At 39.2% G+C, this 19,242-nt stretch overlaps 2 protein-coding genes across 2 annotated transcripts; both read left to right on the top strand.

Annotated features, from left to right (window-relative positions):
- Positions 1-6,495: 6,495 nt before the first annotated feature.
- On the top strand, positions 6,496-11,574 carry LOC118313210 (endoplasmic reticulum resident protein 27). The gene is made up of 7 exons (XM_035638543.2): positions 6,496-6,694; positions 7,034-7,119; positions 8,338-8,475; positions 8,588-8,704; positions 9,057-9,182; positions 9,623-9,820; positions 11,473-11,574. The coding sequence occupies exons 1-7, from the start codon at positions 6,637-6,639 to the stop codon at positions 11,512-11,514; spliced, it is 765 nt and encodes a 254-aa protein (XP_035494436.2). The 5' UTR covers positions 6,496-6,636; the 3' UTR covers positions 11,515-11,574.
- Positions 11,575-16,541: 4,967 nt separating this feature from the next.
- On the top strand, positions 16,542-18,073 carry bglapl (bone gamma-carboxyglutamate (gla) protein, like). Its single transcript, XM_035637294.2, has 4 exons — positions 16,542-16,698; positions 16,815-17,117; positions 17,205-17,301; positions 17,432-18,073. The coding sequence occupies exons 1-4, from the start codon at positions 16,638-16,640 to the stop codon at positions 17,532-17,534; spliced, it is 564 nt and encodes a 187-aa protein (XP_035493187.1). The 5' UTR covers positions 16,542-16,637; the 3' UTR covers positions 17,535-18,073.
- The last annotated feature ends 1,169 nt before the right edge of the window (positions 18,074-19,242 follow it).

Raw genomic sequence — 19,242 nt, 5'->3', positions numbered from 1 at the left:
GCGAAATGAAAACAAAAAGGTCTGCTTGAATGGAGAAAGAATTTTAAGTCGGAGATATTTCCTCTGACTGCCAAACCTTTCATAACCTGAGTATCATTATATTGTTATTATATCAGTTAGCATGAATATGAATGAATGAATGAATACCTGTGTGTGATTTGATGGCAGAAATCACAGTGACATTGTCTTAGCAGATGGAACCAAATGTATCTGAATGGCCTTTCATCAATGAGAACATGTGTTTTTGTAATTTGATCAAAAGGATTGTTTTTTGGCTTGTCTTGCACCCCCTCATCACCGTCAACATATATCTACTAGTTGTGACCAGTTCACCAACAGGGGGAGTTTTACTTTTTTCTCCTGTTGTTTGAATAATTTGGGTTAGGGTTGTCGCACATCACAAAAGTAAAGATCCTAATATTGATGTAGGATGCATTTTGATGTGATTTTTAATTAAATCACATGTTTATGATTCAAATAATCCGGATCTGAGTCATCCAAACTGCTGTTACTCTTACTGCCACATTCTTGTCCTAATTTTCTATATGATTAAATATAAGTTTCTCCCACAAATGACCTATAAGCCATAAACCCTTTAAAGAATTATCCTTAAAATGTAAATATATTAGAATTGATGCACAAAAGCTCTTGCATACTCACCTGATGCTGCAGCAAGGTGTAATGTTTTAACAGTTGAGTCATTCCTATGTCTTCAACATCCTAAAGCATCTCTTTCCTGGAAGCCAAAACTGAAGAGGAGAGTTTACAAGGGCTGACATTTTCTCTTCTTTCTTTTTTTTTTTACCAGTGCACTCTGAAATCCGAGTGGTAAGAAAAACAAGGATGCTTTCAGAAGATGGAGCAACGTATTACTGTCAAACTACAGTGCCAGGAAGCTTGAGTGTCTCTGTGAAGCTGCAGCAAAAACAAGCTTTACTTTAAAAGTGATTACATAAGCATTTCTTTAAGTGATTAAAGGAACCCATAATGCTCGTCTAATAACAGATTTGATCAGGCAATACGAACATTTGCCTCAGTGAGCATGCACATGTAATACATGATTGGGTACTGTAAAGCAGTGTCTCATTGCTGCTGACAATGAAGCATAGCTTTTCCTAAATAAAAAACTATACATCTGGAAATCACCCACAAATTATACCCTGTGGAAGAAAATACAGTTCCTAGAAGGAGAGTATTGGTCAACAAGGCCATGCGTTTGTGTGTGACTGGAACATGCTAACTCTGTGTACATGTCTGTAGTTATCTTTTTTTTTATTTTTTAAATGTTCCTTATTTACTGTTGCTTTTTTTATGTTGTAACATCACACACACACACACACACACACACACACACACACACATGTCAAATACTGACCAAAGGATCCTGTTTTGCCACTTTGTTCTTTGCCCTGACATGACGCTATGACTCTCAGTTAGAGGCTGAGATGAGCTTGCATCTTTACAGGCTGTAATAGGATTGGGACTTGTCCATATGGGCCACTGCAGACAAAAACAGGTTTACAGTAGATACATGCACACCTTCATAGTAGGGGGGCGGTGGCGCAGGTGGTACAAAAGGTTGGCCCGCTGTTCGTTGCCCCATGAAGGGCATCCGATAGAAAAAAATAGAAAAAATCAAATCAAATATATGAACGTTGATCCACTGTAGCTATCGAGCAGCATTTTTAAAACATAAATCAAGTGGGCAAACAAACGCTGTTTGAAATTTGATCATGCATTAATCAGATCCACCGATCTGGATGGATGTTTACATGCGCAGGATGCTTCTATGTATAATTAATATTGCACATCATTGCATTTTTCATCTACTGTACACAACTGAAATGATTTAGACTTAATGAGACCCAGAATGCAAATATAAAACACATAGAACTTAAAGTACCAACAATGCACATGCCACTGATGCAAACTGTAGCTTGCGATGAGCTCCTTTATCTGCAGGAGCTAGTATTTTTTCACTGACGTGAAGTCATTTATCATCAAATCTCAGGTTTTATATGGCCATGGTGGTAATAAATCCTTATAGTTACAACTTTTATCCACGTTGGTGCAATTTCAAAGAAATGTGGAGCTGATTGCTGAGTCATTAATTTTTTTAAGTAACCATCATTTTGCAAGTCTTTGTTGTTAATGGTAAATGTCTGATTTTATTCATCCTGGTTGTTTTCTATTTTGTTCAAGGTGTGAACAAATGGCGTCAAAACTAATTATTTGAATTGTCTTGATATTGTATGGGATAAAAAATTGACATGCGCTCAACTCTGTGACAAATGTACACGTTTTGCACGTGCAACTTGCATGAGACAACCACCACCAGTGTCATGAGCAGCTCGGCAGCAGGGTCTGAGGATTAATAGCACATGATGTGAGACCTTCACGTACTCGGGCTGTGTCAAAGCTTAACAGGGTTTAAGGTTGTGTAACTGTTAAAAAAGAGACAGCTGTAACCTGGCCACCAGTAATCTATGAGTCCCAGGTTTACCTGCATGACATCACTGATCTCACCACCAATCTCCCGTGTGCATGTAAACAAAGAGAAATATTAAATTGTCTCTGATATGTTGGAAGCACTCATGCAACAATCTGTTCAGAGCAGAATTTCAGAGTAGAAAACCATATTCTGTATTTGATTTATATAGGAATATGCTTGATGTTTAACGAAACAACAAACTATAACATCTTAAATGTTCTAAAGTTCAAAAACACTGGTACAAAGTTGTGGCATCTAAAGACATTTAAAGAAGTTTTAAAATTCTCTTAAATTAACGTGGAAGCTTAAGACATCTTTGATATTATAGATCTGTTTTTCCTGAATTGGTATATTGAAAACATAACATAACATTCAAGAATGTTGTAAAGCAAAACAATCAAATTTCAACTTGATTTAATACAGAGGGAGGGGAAATTACTGACAGATTTACTACTGTACATTTTAAAATATGCCTTTTTAAATCCCCCAAAAACTGATCATTTAAAAATATAGATAAAAAAAAGAAAAGCACAAAATGAATGAAGGTGAAGTAGTATATGGAGAAGGAAAAGGGGAAAGATTAAGGAAAATAAATGAATAGGGATTAATTAATGTTGCATTGCAAATGACAGAGGCATCTAAAATGACACAATCTTAATGTAACATAATGCAGGGTATGTGGGTAAGTGCCTGTGGAAAAATACGGTTTAAAAACCCCACAAACATTTATATACAGCACGGTGCTCCATGTCAGTTGCATATCTGCTCAGTGTCAAAATGAACTGGAATAACTTTTGCTCTTCAACCAAGTAAAATGCACAGTGTCCGGCAGTATTTGCCAAACTTCAGAGCACATTATATGCTCTCAAAGTTTTTCTCAAAGAGTTCAAGTTTTGCCACAGCCGTGAACGCACGACAAACCACAGAGACATGCGAATCTGATGTTTTCCTCTCTGCCACTGTGCGATTCTAATCATTACTTTTGCTGTGTTTATTTGCAGCACCAGCACAATGAGCAACTGGGCCTGTAATTTCAACCTACACGGCATCTTTTCTGCGCCTGTTGAACACTTAACACTTGTCCAGAAACTGCCAAAGAGAACATTTATCATTTAATTCTGTCCTTCCTGCTATTTTCTTTTTTTTACCCTCTATCCTTGTCATTTTTCTACCATTCTCTTGCATGCCTCTGTGACAGGAATGCTGTAAACACTGACAGTGATGTTACAAGTGAGAGACCCCGCTGTTGTCTTTGAGAATGCATCTAGAAAGAGAGTCTTAAATCTGAGACTTCTAATGCAGAGGTATAGAGACAATATGAAGCTATATTGACTGGAGGGAAAATGTAAACGGCAAAAGAAAAGTAGACAAAAAATGTAACTGGCTAAATACTTTACCTTCCCAGCTTCCCAGGCTAAGACTAATACGACTAACATTTATTAACTACTACTAATTCTTACATTGCTATACATCATAATATCAATATATTTAATATGAATAATTTTGTTTAAAAATCAACACTCCCAACGCCCCTTTGCATGACTGCTGTATTAGTAATACTGCTATTATGTTTATTATTAAATAGGTAATGAGTCCTTTTACAAAATTCCCCTAATTTAATCAAGTCCCATGTCACCCCCTTATCCCCAACCCAAGTGTCTTCTTCCCGTGTATTTTAGGTAGTCAATAAGTATTTTATTGATTCCTTGTACATGTGTGTGAACTCACCTTTCACTATGGCGTGAAACTCGACAGACAAGAGTGTGTAAGTAGGCGTATTTTCAGTGGCCCTCACGTCAAAGGCGCTGCCCGCTCATGCATTGGGTGCCACTTGTCGTGACGTCTGCATGTGCATTTTACAGAAGTTGTAGGTGTGTGACGTCAGTGTTGCCCTAATTCACAGTCTTAGCGTTGCCCTGTTGTCCATAAGCTCCCTGTGAACATGCTGTACATCACAAACACACACGGGCCATGTAAATAAGGTCAGACCATTCACTGCATGCAGAAAAGATCTTTGGTTTTGTTCTAATAATCCAGCTATGAGTTAATAATAATAATTGCCACACTAAATACAAATGCCCGTATGTAAGTATTTCAATCAAATGTGTTGGATCAGAGAATATTCTACTGTATTTTCATTATTGTTTGATTTTTTTTCTTTTTGTCATGCTAGTGGCGTCTGGGGAGGGTGTTTGTTTATTAGATGGATTACCATTAAATTTAAATCACCCATTCACTTTCAAGACCAAATACCCCCCAAAAATGTGATATTCCCATCATCCTTAGTTTATTTCATTGTGTGTGATTATTGGTTTGAAAATTAGAATAACATTTATATTTTAAGAAATGTAGTTGGATTCTTTTTCGATGCTGACGAGACGGTTCGCTGGGTTCACACCAAAACTGTCTCGTGCTTAAGTTCCTCGTATTTTTGTGCATCAGTCCATTTTTTCCTGCTCTGTGGTCAGGCCGAACTGTGACTTCCCCACAGTTTTGTAACGGATTCCTTCACACTGTTCACAATGTCAAATGAGACATAAATCCTACTTTTTAGTTTAAGTTTAGTTTGATAATTGTTGTGGTGCAGTTATGAATAAATCTGTCATTCACTTTAACATACAGACAAAAAACAACATTACTGCGGTGGTTGTGGGAGCTGCTGTTTGTGTCTCACCCACTACTAAAAATGTTATGATGGGTTTTTCCCTTAACTCTTTTACTATAATTCTTTTTTTCTAGGTAACATGATATTTCTGATCAATAATATTATTTTCCTTATCTTAATTTGATGTCATGTCATTTGCTTCCAGAGATAGTGTGTATTTATTCTCTGGAAAGAATCCTGCTAAACAAACAAGTAGGCTGAATGAACTGACTGATCCCTTCACAGTGGTAAAGAGGCTCTCCTGCACCACTAAGGTGATTTTCATCAGTGTTTCACAGCGTCTGTAAGATCTGATGCTTTCCTCTTCAGGACTGACCTCATGGCGCCACGTGACTTTTGAGTTAAATTATTCATCATATATTCAATATCATCAATTATTTGAAGTTACTCTGATGATCTGATCAATCCTTGTTCTCACTGCATGTTTTTCCTTCATTATGAGGATATTTACAGATAGTTCTTCAGATATTTTGGTTCACACACTTACCTCCAACTTCAATACAAATTTATAATAACAATAATAATAATAATAATAATAATAATAATAATAATAACCTAAAAATAACCTATAAAAGAACCTATAAAAGAAAACAATTTTAAATATTGTAAAATAAAATAAAAAAGAAACTAATAAATAAGAAAAATAAGGTAATCAAAATCAAAAATACTATATTGATCCATGGGGTAAATTGGGCAAACAATAAATAAATAACAAGGTAATAACACCCCGATTTTCACCTTGGTTTCTTGTAATAACACAAATAACAAAAAGTAAAGAATTTCATTCCAATCTGTCCTCTATATTCTATGAATTTTAAGACAATTTAAAATTGATTTCACTGGGTGTCCGCGTCATTATGAATGGAATCAGCAGGAGTTGCGTCCCTCGTGTGGTGAATGCACCAAAATGCAGCCCGGTTAATTCCTGGTCCTACACTGGTCACACAGGACTCCTTACTGTTTGCACCCTGCCTGGGGATAAAGCATGAGCTGCTGCACAGGCTCCGACCCACAACAGATCCATGTCACACACGGCAGCACAGGACACAGTTTTGAGTGCAACGTTGTTATGAGGATGCTGCTAACGACACTTGTCAAGACACAAGACAAGCTGTCATTCACAAAGGCAAAGGTCAGGTTGGACTAAACGTGTCCTAATTGTCCATACAGCCGACGTTTGCACACACACACACACACACACACACACACACGCCTGTCCCCTGTCCTGCAGTGACACGTAGTCCAACATCACAGCACCACGACTTATCAAGAACACCTTGCTGGTTCCCACAAAGCCTCCAATCACAGCCCAGGAAAGTTGCAGCGGCTGCAGCTGCTGCCATGTGGCGTGTGACAGAGACGGAGCAGAGGTGACGCGACTCGTTGAACAGAGTCAAACAGCTACAAAAGTCTGCTGCTGGCCTTTCCTGGGTTTTCCTTCTGTCCAGCTGCCGGGCCTGTCAGTCGAATCGGTAGAAACATGCTGACCGCTCTGTTTCTCGCCTTCTTGGTGTCTTCTGTCTTTGCCACGAACAAAGGTAAATAGATTCAAGTGTACTTTGTACTTCTCTCTGCTTCCAATATGGAAGATCAAAAACAAAATGATAATTTCATGTGCCATGCTAGCAGCAGGGCTCCACAAATCTATATTTGATTTATGACCATGCTGCAAAACGAATGATATAATGTTGCACTTTACCGTATGTTCATTATGTTGTACATAAAGTATGAATGTACAACTTTCATACATATTAACACACTGACATTATCATTTGCCGCTGTGTCCAACCTCACACAGCTGCTCGCATAGCGGTTGACTTTTAGTCTTATTGAGACAATGATTGATACAAACTGTATCTCGTGTGATTCTTTCTCAGACGGTGCTCTTCCCAGGCTGAATGACATCAGTGCTGCTGAGGCCTTCATTGACTCCGCTGAAGTGGTGGTCATCGGATTTCTGGAGGTCAGACAAGACAACGATGTACTCAACTGAGCTTCCAGATATCTTTTAAACAAGCCCACAGGCACTGTTTTATGGTGTAGATTATTATGTTCACATGCAATGCGGCACAGCTGACATGATCAGACAGATTAGCTGCGAGTGAGACCGCGAGGGCTCCGAAAATACTGGGTTTCTTTGCACCGTGCCCTCGGTGATGGTGCGGTCACGAATAGACCTCGAAGAAGGACGTATTTCCCGCGGCCACACCTTTGGCAGCGACGGCGCTGGGAGGGCGGAGGGTGGCTGGCTCTCCCACACAGGCGAGCGCCTTGGCCAGACTCAGTGTGCCGAGGAAGATGGCAGGCCACTTGACAGGAAATACATGCATATCTGAAGTTTTGCGGGATTGGCTCCATTGAACCTCGTGTAAACAAGTGCAAAGGCAGAGGAAAGGTTTACGAGAGGAGAATGGAAGAGAGAGAAGGAGGGCACACAAGGATAACTCCAGAGGATAGTTGGCTCGCAACACTGGAGGCAAAAAGAGACCAAAATATTGGTGCTGTGACTCATTGGGAATGAACCCATAATACAGGCTGCAAAATAACCATAGAGAGTGCCAGAGCTTATGCAATACCTTCTCAGAAATAGACATGATTCACCTTCCTTTGAGTCAGCCAGCTCGTCTAATTTCTGGTTTGCCGTATTTCTTCTGCGTCTTTGCCACCTGAACTTTTATGCCCTATAATATGCCCTAACCGTAAAATATGCTCTCTCATGTCTAGCACTAACCTAATCCTAAAATAATTGGATTTATAATGAACCAAATGGCATTCAAATGCATAATTAAGAATAAAAAAAGCTTTTGTAAATACGATCAATGAGAAAGATCATGGTCTTTTTGACTTTTTACTAAGTAAAAGTTGCAAATTTTTTAGTAAAAGTAACAAAATACCATATTGTTAAAACACTCAAGATTGAAGATTTAGGAGTATTATCAGCTAAATGTATTTACAAGTACCAATTATGCAGCAGACTGGCTCCCATCATTGTCTATGTATTATCATATTATTATTATTACTGATGCATTAACAGAAGAGTGAAAATGACTGTGTATTCCTCTGAAATGCGATGGAGACACCTCCGAGTGTCAATAGGTGTCTCACAGTGGTTGGGTGTAAGGTTGTATTTGATGAGACGAGTGGCCTTCTGTCACTCTCTGTTTCATTTTTGGTGTTTCAGGGAGAGGAGAGTCCCGGCTATGAGGAGCTGACTGCAGCTGCGAAGCGCGTTGACTCAGTCCCAGTAGCCATTTGCACTGTGAAAGAGGTTTGGGCTCACTACCAGCTCTCCTCAGACACCATCACCCTCTTCAGAAAGGTTCTTCACACCATCAGTTTTATACACAACACTGTTCTTTCCCCAATGAGAAATAGGATGATACCATCAGTTTACTGATGATAGTAATGAGGCTGCGTGTCATGTGACCCAGGCAGATAACCACCAGGACAATCTCGTTCTCTCGGAGGTTAAGAAGTTGGAAACTGACGGTCTTGTGAACTTCATCAGCATCAACGTGATCCGATACATCACAGAGTACACCCAAGTGGTAGGCCCAGCTCACGTCTTCATCGCTGTCATCAAAGTGCTTTGTATGGAGTCACCAGCCTGCCTCGGTCTGACATTTGATCTGACTTTGTATTGAAGACCAATGCAAAATAGAGAATGAGCAAAAAGCTAAAAAAAATATGGGTGTGGACAAATTGGGTTTGACTGACAGCTCCAATCTTCTGTTGATTTTTAAAACAAACAGACCACAATGTTTTTTTAGATTTGTAATTTAAAAATAACCCCTACTATTAGATCCCGTCAGCTGTGAGACCTCTGAGAAAGGAGATGATGGAAATGTCTCCTATCTTAACCCCTCACCCTTTCTGTATGCTGTTTTATTTTTCTCTCAGACTGCAGTGGGCCTCTTCAATTCAGAGGTGAAGTCACACCTCCTGCTCTTTGTCAACAAGGGAACTAAAGAATTCACTGAGCTCAAGGAGCGACTGGAAGCTCTGGCCCCTGAGTTCACAGGCAAGGTGAGAACATGCATGGACTTAAATTAACCTTTCTAATCAATATGTGCGTTTTACAGGTTAGACAAAGTGTATCTAGCAAACCAGAGTATCTGCAGGTCTGCAAATGTTGCGCCTGTGCCTTTTATTGATTAATTCATCATTAATCATCATCCAAGTCAATTAATTGCATGACTGGGAATTTAGCTGGGAATAACAGGAATGTGATTTAAATGTCATTGAATTCATGTTGAAGAACTTTGTTTTCAACAATTCAATGACAATGAAAACGCTACTGAATGATGTTCTGTTTGGTATTAAAAAAGGTCATTCCAAGTTCTTGAATTGATTTTGATCAAAGTTGCAGAAACTCTATAGTGACACTTACATATCTGCAGCTACTTGATTTAATGTCTGAAAGGTTGAATTAAGTAACAAAACACCAAACGGATCCTGTGTTCCAGTTCTTGTTTGTGCTGATTAATGGAGCAGTGAAGTCCAACTCTCGGTCACTCGCCTACTTTGGCATCAAGTCTCAAGACCTCCCACGAGTTGGCATCTACGATGGTGACTCTGACATGAAGTGGCTCCTTCCTGCGGGAGAGATTTCCACCGAACGAGTACGGGAGTTTTGCCAATCCTTCCTAGGAGGAGAACTGAAGGTAAGCAGCCATCAGGACTTTGCCTGATTATATGAATTTAGGCTGTTAACTACAGCATCTGGTTATGATGTAGATTTTACTAAATGTACTCCAGAGGATCTATTTCCTTGTTTACGAAAATTTTGTGAGATAAATTAAGTAATTTTAAAGGAACATATGTGCAGTAAAAGGAAACAGGAACACTGCTCCAAGTAAATTGGCTTCACCAGAAATGTGAAAAGAAATGCACTTCTCGTTACTGGGGGGTAAACGTGCCACACAAAAGACAGGAAACCTCACACTGTCACCAATTTGCTCCATTGCACCACACAGAGCTGCAGTCGGGTGTGACGCAGAGTCAGGAGTCCCTCAGCCAGACAGAACGACCAGAGCCAGTGCCAGAGCTGAACAGTGGCTCTGAAACCACTGAATCATTAGGGTTACTACTATAAATTATATTAGTTGAATAACTGGCACTTCTATATATATAGTGGTGGAAAAAGGGAGAAATACAAAAGTAGAAATACTGAGTTGCAAATAAAATTTCTTCTAGTAATATCAGCACAATGTGTTTAAAGTACTAAACGTAAAAAGTATCCTTAGTCAGCAGAATGGCCCCTGTATCATATATGATATGTACAGCTGGTGTGGCTGAGTGGGTTACACCTCAGACTACTGGTGAAGAAGGTCAGGGTTCAATTCCAGGTCATCCCAGTGTGTGCCCTTCCTCGATAATTGTAAATCAGCAAAATTAATGTAATGTAAAGTTACATTAATAGTATTTTGTAAGACAGATTTTAATGATGATTTTTCAACATTTTCAACAATGCATATACTATTACTTTTGTACTAAAAAAAATAATAATAATAATAATAATAATCCTAACAGATTCAATAGCAATGGAAAGTGCTCCATAAATTAAATTTATTATTACTATTATTATTATTATTATTATTATTATTAGGTCGTAAAATCCTTTAAATCGTGTTAGAGTTTCCTCTGTAATATTTAATCTGAAAAGTAACTAAGTAAAGTGGTGAATCTCTTTCAAATGTCACATTCACAAAAAGAATTAACAAATTAACAAGTTATATCGTAATTATTAAACTGCCATACTTCTTTAGAATACCACCTTCAGGCTCCCTTATAAGTTTTTTCCTTTTTCAGTCTTCACTTGTGTCTGTGCTGACAACACCACTGCTGCTCACACTTACTGAGTGTCAAAATCACCATGATCATCAACAGCACAAACAATTCTCCAATGTTATTGCTGCTGCAGTTTTTTTTCTCCATTTCCCTCCAGCCCAGACATAAGAGTTCTGGACCGGAACCTTTGCTGGTTAAATATGGAAATATAGAAAGAAAGCTTAACTTTACTCTAAAATTTTAATATTTGAAAGCCTGGACAGATAACACTGGAGCAGAGTCTGCATAAATTCAAAAGCATCTCATAATGCTCAAAGTGTTGTTATCTCATTTGTGGTGAATTCCTCGACTGGGTCAATTCTTTGAGCTTTCCTCTGAGAAAAAATCCGTCAAATTGTAGAGAATCTGTGTCTGTGCAACACTTAATAGATAACCCTGAGGTAATTTTGACCTCCAAGAGTCTCATCTATCCCTGGTGCTTCACTGCCTGCTGTGATTTCACTTGCCACACTTTGACATTTTTCAGGACGTGAAGCAGGCCGGAGCCGAAGCCAAAACAGAGCTCTAGGACGCCTGGAACAAATGTAAATAAATTATTATACATTAAATAAATCAGTAAATGGAAAAAGGGGCGTCTGATGTGCTTTCTTCCTGCAGACTCTCTATTACACGCTCTATCCTGCAGTTTCTCTCTTCTAGCACAAAGGAAACAAACCGGGTGAACATTTGCATTTGTGCGTGTGGACATCATGTGTCCTCACTTATTTACCCGTGTATGTTTTGATTTTTGTCTGTTTACGCGAGTGTGAGCCCGTCTGCGGTCCGACCACAGGTCGCTGGCCACAAGTCGTAGTGATCTGGCGCAGGTTGTTAGACTGTCCGCTAATGTTATTGTCAGAACCACAACACACCGACCTCAGAGAGACTGACAGAGAGCCGGCTGGGACGATCCGAACCAAGGCAGTTAGGACACAGTAGTTAGTGGTACTTTCTCCTGTGATTCCTGCTGGGTAGAAAAGTGTGTAAATGAAGTGAAAAACTTCATCTCTGCAGGACAAACTAACGTGAAAATCCCCAGCGAAGAGTGTTAAGGAGTCAGTAAGAGGCCGAAATCTCACAGCTAAAGAGTAGAGGATCTAATTCAAACTCAACTCAAAGTTTTTCGCTATAGGCTATAAAAGCTCTATCATAAAACAACGGATGGGCTGCAGACGGTAAGGGTGAAAAAGTTTTGGCTTGTCCCAAAAGTATTCTCTCAAGCGAGTTTGGAATGTCAAGGCCCAGACTGGGATCAGCATAATTAGTGGTGTTGTGTTGCCAAGTGGATACATCCAGCGGAATTGGGAAAGCTTGGCAGGTGGATGTTTCTCAGAGACCAGATGGAAATATATGCTGTGTGCCGCCTGCCATCTGAGCTTGTTTACGGTTGCTACTGAGACAGTCGACACGTGACAGTTTTTCATTGAGGGTGACAGACATTTTGTTATATTATAACTATATTTTATATTTTATAATAATAAATGGAGCAAATTATAAGCTGTCTGAATTTACATATGAATGCACCCTTGTTGTTGCTGTTTAGATTCTCAAGTTTAAACTTTGCAAATTATGAAGACAAAGATTAAAAAACACAAATAAAAAACTGAGTAGTTTGACTGTGGATGCAAAAGCAGTAGCTGATGACATCTGTAGCGTTACCACCATACTTGTTTTTATTTGAACTCTTACCCTTGTATCTGTGTCTGGAACTGCAGCTACTGTACGTGTTCAATTCAAGAGTGCTTGTTGGAAAGGTTGATGGTGAAAGCATTTTCTCACGATGCGACATGTGAAGGACCTCTCCCCCATAATGGCCCACTCAAAATACAAAATCCTCTGTTCTCCAGAAAATATAAAACCCACCCCAGGTCTCACTGTGCCGTTGTTCTAAACATAGCTGCAACTTGGCTCGTACAGTCCCAGGGAGGAAATGTCATAAATTTTCATCTGGAGCTGTTCTCTAAGTAAGACTTGTCCTATAAGTAAGCAATGGGTACAAAGTAGGTCACTGGTGTTGTTTATCCTTCTGAAAGGTCATCCTCAAAATACAGTACAGATAATCTAATCCTTTAATTCGATATTTACAGCAGCCCAAAGACAGAATTGGTAGGTTTGAATAAGAATAGAATAAATGTGAAATTTAAAAAAAGAACTATATAGAACAATTAGACATTGAATATAAGAACAAATAATACACAAATGCAGCATGTTTATTATAATAAATGGCTGTTTCATGGCTCCATCTTCTATGGCTCACTGCTGTCATTGAGTGATGAGTGATGAGGATTATGTTTTCTGGTCCTGCAGAAGATCTGAACATGTTAAGACAGTATATTTGCTCTTTCTTAAAAGCAGTAACGTACAGTTACAAAAAAATAATTTTCACATCTCATGCAAAATACACTTTATAGTACCTATGCATTGTCTGCTATGTCCAACCATGAAATATCACATTTGTAAGTGTAACTTTACTTTTATTTCCAAGCAAGAAAGCAACAACTTTGCTAATACAATAAGTTTTTTTTCAAGTAAACTTAACATTGTAATTATTATAATTTTTTTACTTATTCCTTTTTTTATTTTGAATCAGATATTGCTGTGGATTGTTTTAGCATTTATTAATAATAGTTACAATGTAAGACAGACAGGCATAAAGCTGGGCTCCCGATATGTCATGTAGTAAGATTGTTTTATTACAGCACCTTTCAGTCAAGTCCCCAACACATTAATGACGTTACACTTTGCATTTCATTATATTTGATGAAGTTGCTATGTATCATAGGTATTCTAGGTACAGTACTGGGAGGTAAGCACAACAAGAAAGGGTTGTGAGCTTCCACACGCACATTGAGGTAAAGGTTTAAAAAAAAAGATGCTGAATGCACGTCTGCAACCGGTGATTTAAAGGTTGTTTGTTGCAGTGACATAGTGCATGTGTATCGTGCAAGAGGAGAAAAGCTGGCAAGGACAAGAGATGGACATTTACAGTGAACTTCCTACAACATAACAATGAGTTGACTATACTTAATACAGCCTTTTTATATATTAAATGTTCCAGGTCTATTGATTGTCTTTGGATTCAATGTTTGATTGTGGGCTTCGTTTGTCCGAGCGTTCGAGTCATGATGTGTCAGACTCCCTGTCAGTCAGTCCTATTGGGGCCCAGACTTGTTTCCTGATGTGTCAACTCAACTCAACAACGGGTTACATCTCGTTCCCCGAGTGGATTCCTGTTCATGTTCCCTCAAACTGATCAGAGGGAAAGAATGAAACCTGTGATTTAAAAGACAGAAAAAGGAAAGGAGAGCCTCTGTTGGTTTGCAGCATCAACAGCATTTATGAAATGACGATATGTGCCTTTACAATATTATGTCAAATTAATGCCGTGGCCCTCTGGCAGAAGGCTGCGGTCACACCACAAGATGCAGATCTGGCCTTATCAACAAGGCCAGAGACCCCGCTGACACTAAGTAGAACTCTTAGTGTCCACATTGTACATACTTTTATATATTTTTACTTTTATTTCTATATATTTAATTATATAGCATGGTTTTTCAGCAATGCTCTTTGTTTGTCCCTGATGTTGTTTTTCTCCTTGTACTTACAGTACTTGCTCTTTAATTTGTTTTGTAATGCAACAAAACTCCAAAGCAAATTTCCTTGTACGTGGAAATCTACTCGGCAAGAAACAGGAGTCTGATACTGATTCTGATTCTATGTAGAAAAAAACCATACACATACAAATGGTCAAAAATGAAGAGCTTATTATCAGGACATATCACCTTTTGGTACCAAAGAATGACCAAATATACAGTATATTGTTAATTACAGACGAAAACAAGTCAAGATGTATATCACTGATTGGTTTTGGTTTTGGAGCACCTGCGCATGTTATTTTTGCAATGTCTGCTGAACAGACCAGAGAATGTGTAAACCCAGAACAACAGTGACATGTGGGCTTTACTCTAGATGGAGTGATTTCAGCGCCAACACGCAAAAACAAAAAAGGAAGAATTCCAAAGAAGAAATGCCGTAGACTCTGTATTTCCTGCCTATTCAGAGATGTTGTGGCAATTGTTTTCTCCATCTGGGTCCCCCGTGCACTACAATGTGTCCACAAAAAGGGACTCTGGACCAGACATTGAAATTACATGGCACACGGTCCAAGAAAAATCCCTGACACCAGGAATAAGAGTAGTCTATGAAACACAAAGGACACCAGGGTCACTGCTGCAGCACCACATTTCTCACTAGGCCCCTAGTCATGATAAATTAAGCTGTTTCAGAGCCCTGTGACATAAATATACATGGAGGGATTTTATCATAAATGTTTGGTTATCTAGACAGTATTTAAATTGCAATATGGTTTAGGTCCAATCTGTGAAACCCCAAGCTGAAGCCACTTTTGAACCGTATCGCTCAAACAACAACATCCAAACCCGCATGCATAAAGCTGTGCATCCAACACATGGGGTTTTCCTATATTTAGTTGTCAATACGCTGAAATCTATCAAGCGAGGCTGTGTGTTGGGCCACTGGTTGCCGTTGGTAAGCCATCGGCGCTCCTGGATCTGGCCAGGACCTGGACCGAGATGGATCTGTAAATAGTGACTGACTGTGGTTCTGGTGGGACTCTGCAACACTCTAATTAAGCTCTGTCGCATAATGAGGCTCACTGCTGTTCCGTGTCACTCGATTAGTAGCCTGTGGTCGACTCGGACTATAGTTTGGGGTTTGTGGGGGTGGGAGATCACATCTGGGGCAAGGACTATAGTAACATAACAGCCGTGCCACAGATGGCAACCTTGATGTTACAGAGGAAACAGTGCAGTGGGTCTCCCTGATTAAAACACAATCATATTTTGAGGGTATTTCATAGAAATCAGCAACACTGCTGTTTTGGACCTTCAGGGTGTTGTTTCATTATTTATACTCCAGTGATTTTGGGTGAGGACTGTAAGGAATTTGAAGGGGGCGTATATGATTGGTAAACAAGACAAGTATAAAAAAAATGATTGGTTTGGCCTCAGAAAATGACTGACAGAGAAACGCTGGCAGTTTTTGTCAAAAAAAACGTTTAAAAAAAAATACTGTTCAGTTTACCCAGCAGCCATAGAGAAACTATCGCAAGTTGTTGATTCAGTAAATCTATTTGACAATTATCTACAGGTCATTTACGTTCTTAAAGATTAAAGGTCAAACTTCTCTGTTGAGTCTTTTCTGTGTGTGTGCGTGTTCACCATGGAAACGGAGAATCCCTCAAAGAATTACTCTTTATTCTCTCCATGTTCCTCTGTTTGTTGTGGACTGGTTGTAATGTCAAGTGATGGTAAACATACACACATATATAGGTGTGCGTAAAGACGAGTGCCAGGAATTTTTACGGCCGGTCAAGTTTCTGTGAGGGTGAATGAGTTTTTGGACTCAGTGCCAGGGCCCGCGTGGGTGTTTAAAGGAGCTCTCATGAGCTGAAACATTGACATCTGATTCCCCGTCCAATCAGAGGGCTATCTCTGTGCGTGGGCCTGGTCTTACACAGGAGGTGGACTACTATATATATTGACCTTGAATTTGGGTAAAGAAACTGAGCAAACCATTGAAGGACAGCAAGAAAACAATTGGTCTACAACAAGACACTAACTACAAGGCATCATGAAGACTCTGACTCTCCTCTCCATCTGTGCTCTTCTGTCAGTCTGCTGGTCAATGTCAGGTAAGGGCTAACTCATCTCATCCATGCTGCATTTTTTTATGTTGAAATCTATATTATTTTTAGAAACACAAGGGCCAAGAGTCATTTTGATAAATTGTATTTTCTGTGATCATCAGCTGTGGAACCAGAGGTTGTTGTGGACCCTGATGCTGACATAGTGGATGAAGCTGCACCTGCTGACCCCACAGCTGCCACCACCGATTCATCCTCATCTGAGTTCGATTCAGCCTCATCCTCTCCATCCGACTCATCAGCCTCCGATTCATCCTCCTCCTCGGAATCCTCATCATCCGAGTCTGCGGAATCCTCTTCCTCGGAGTCCTCGGAGTCTGAGTCCAATTCTTCTGCCTCCGACTCCTCTGCCTCCTCCTCTTCATCCTCCTCATCCTCATCCTCATCGGAGTCAGCGAGCACTGAGGGTATGCAAAAAAAAATTCCCAGAGGGAATATTTGAATGGTTTTGGTGTCAAAGCTTTAAGGTTAAAGATTGTGATGTTTCCCTTCAGCGTCTCCAGTGGTTATGAAGAGAGACCTGGCAGCTGTTCTCCTGAGGAGAAGAAGAGCAGTTCCAGCAGGAGTCCTCACCCCTCTGCAGATGGAAAGGTACAATTTCTAACTCTAATTGTGGAAAAGTGACTCATTGGGAGACAATATACTATATTTTGCCCACGTTTAGCTCGGGTTGGGAGAGAGAACAAGCCAAATAACTTTATTTCTCTCCTCTGCCATCCAGTCTAAGAGAGGTGTGTGAAGTGGACGTGGCCTGCGACGAGATGGCTGAGACTACAGGTATCGTTGCTGCATACACCGCCTACTATGGACCCGTTCCCTTCTAAGTTAAAGACTTTAATGGTGCAATAACTCCCCCTAAATAGAAAAAAAGGGCAGACAGTCATAAAAAACGGGTTTGGCCTTTGTTGTGATGCAAGATGCAGATTAGTCCTTGCACATCTGACCAGCTTTAGTGGTCCTGTATGCAAATGCATCTTCCAGGCTTTCAGAGAGAGGCACATGGAAACACATGCCTGTGAAGTATTTAGTAACCCACACAAATGTATAATATTCTTCTTTTGTCTGGTATGATAAAATTAATGGTGCAAAGTGCAAATGTATTGTATGTTAATATGTTGATGTTTTTTTATATCATGCTTTATTTTTAGAAAAAGTAGTTGTAGTGAGTAGTGGGTGTAGTAATGACTTGTAATTTTACCTGTACTTTTTTCTAGTGAGTAAGTTTTAGTAGTATTGTATTGGTAGTGGTAGTTGTTGTTGTAGTGTACAGTGGTTGTAAAATGCACAGCAGTTATCTGTCATGACTGTAACCACAAATTGCCTCTGGGTTTTTCAAAACAATAAATTATTTTTTTTTGTCGAATTGTTGTTTTGTCTTCATTATTTTGTGATGGTAGCCATTTACACTTTTTGAAATTTAGTTAATTTGGTGAACTTCCACTTTCTTTCAGCAAATATTTTGGTCTCTACCAACTCCAGAGGGAAATATTTGGCTTACAGCTACTGGAAGATTCCACAATGTTCACAGTTACACAGAGTGTATACAGTTAATCAGAAACATGAAAAACTGGAAGAAATCATGTGAGCCAATATTATTAAAAAATATAGAGTATAGTTAAAATGCTAGCTGGGATATATTCTGTACTGTGTCATACACATGGCCCTATCATCCGTCTCTTCCTTGCTTACATTCATCACGAGTCCTCATGTGGCTCTTGTTCTGTGCTGTTCTATTATTTACCACTAGAAGACAGTGTTGGCATGTGGGACAGATTTCACTACAGAAGTCCAAATTTATTACATTGTACACAAGTTTGAACTAAACACATATTCCAAACCATGAGCTTGGAATTCAGTCCTAGATTAGGCAAAAATATTTAGAAAATAAATGTACCATATTGGAGACCTTATTGCATTTTGGTGTGACCTATTTTATTAGTTTAACCTAATTGTGCCCTCAGTGGTCTGCACTTTGCTCGATTTGCTTTTCCATAATTGAAAGAAAAATAGATATATATTTCATTCATACAAGTCAAGTTTTTTCAACCTTTTTTGTTGTTCATTCAATATCTCAAACTAGTTGGGAAATTAGAGATTTGAAAATGTTTGGCTTTGTAAGATACTGATGTATGAAAACTACAGTTAAAGCTTCAGTCTGACAACAGATAAGATTAATAGTGTGTGTGTGTGTGTGTGTGTGTATGTGTGTGTGTGAGGGAGAGAGAGACACACCCTGTCACATGCAGCCTGTGGTTGCACAGAGCCCCAGTTCCATCATTAACAGAGGGAGCAGAAAAGACTTTCCCCTCGTGATTTTCTCTGTGCACACTGAAAGACTCCACCAGAATGTCTTTCAAGTTCTAATCTATCCTAGTTATGACATAATGTTCATGGGGTTGAGACATGCACATCACAAAATTAAAAATACATTTCTAACAGAATATGGTCAAAACATCTGACCTGATCAACGACAGAATGCTCTGTAATAAACATGTACACTGGAAAGATTTTGAATTAAAGGATGAAATAATA

Source organism: Scophthalmus maximus, chromosome 8 (genome assembly GCF_022379125.1).
Source record: "Scophthalmus maximus strain ysfricsl-2021 chromosome 8, ASM2237912v1, whole genome shotgun sequence".
Classification (NCBI taxonomy): domain Eukaryota; kingdom Metazoa; phylum Chordata; class Actinopteri; order Pleuronectiformes; family Scophthalmidae; genus Scophthalmus; species Scophthalmus maximus.
This window is presented reverse-complemented; position numbering and strand designations above follow the sequence as displayed.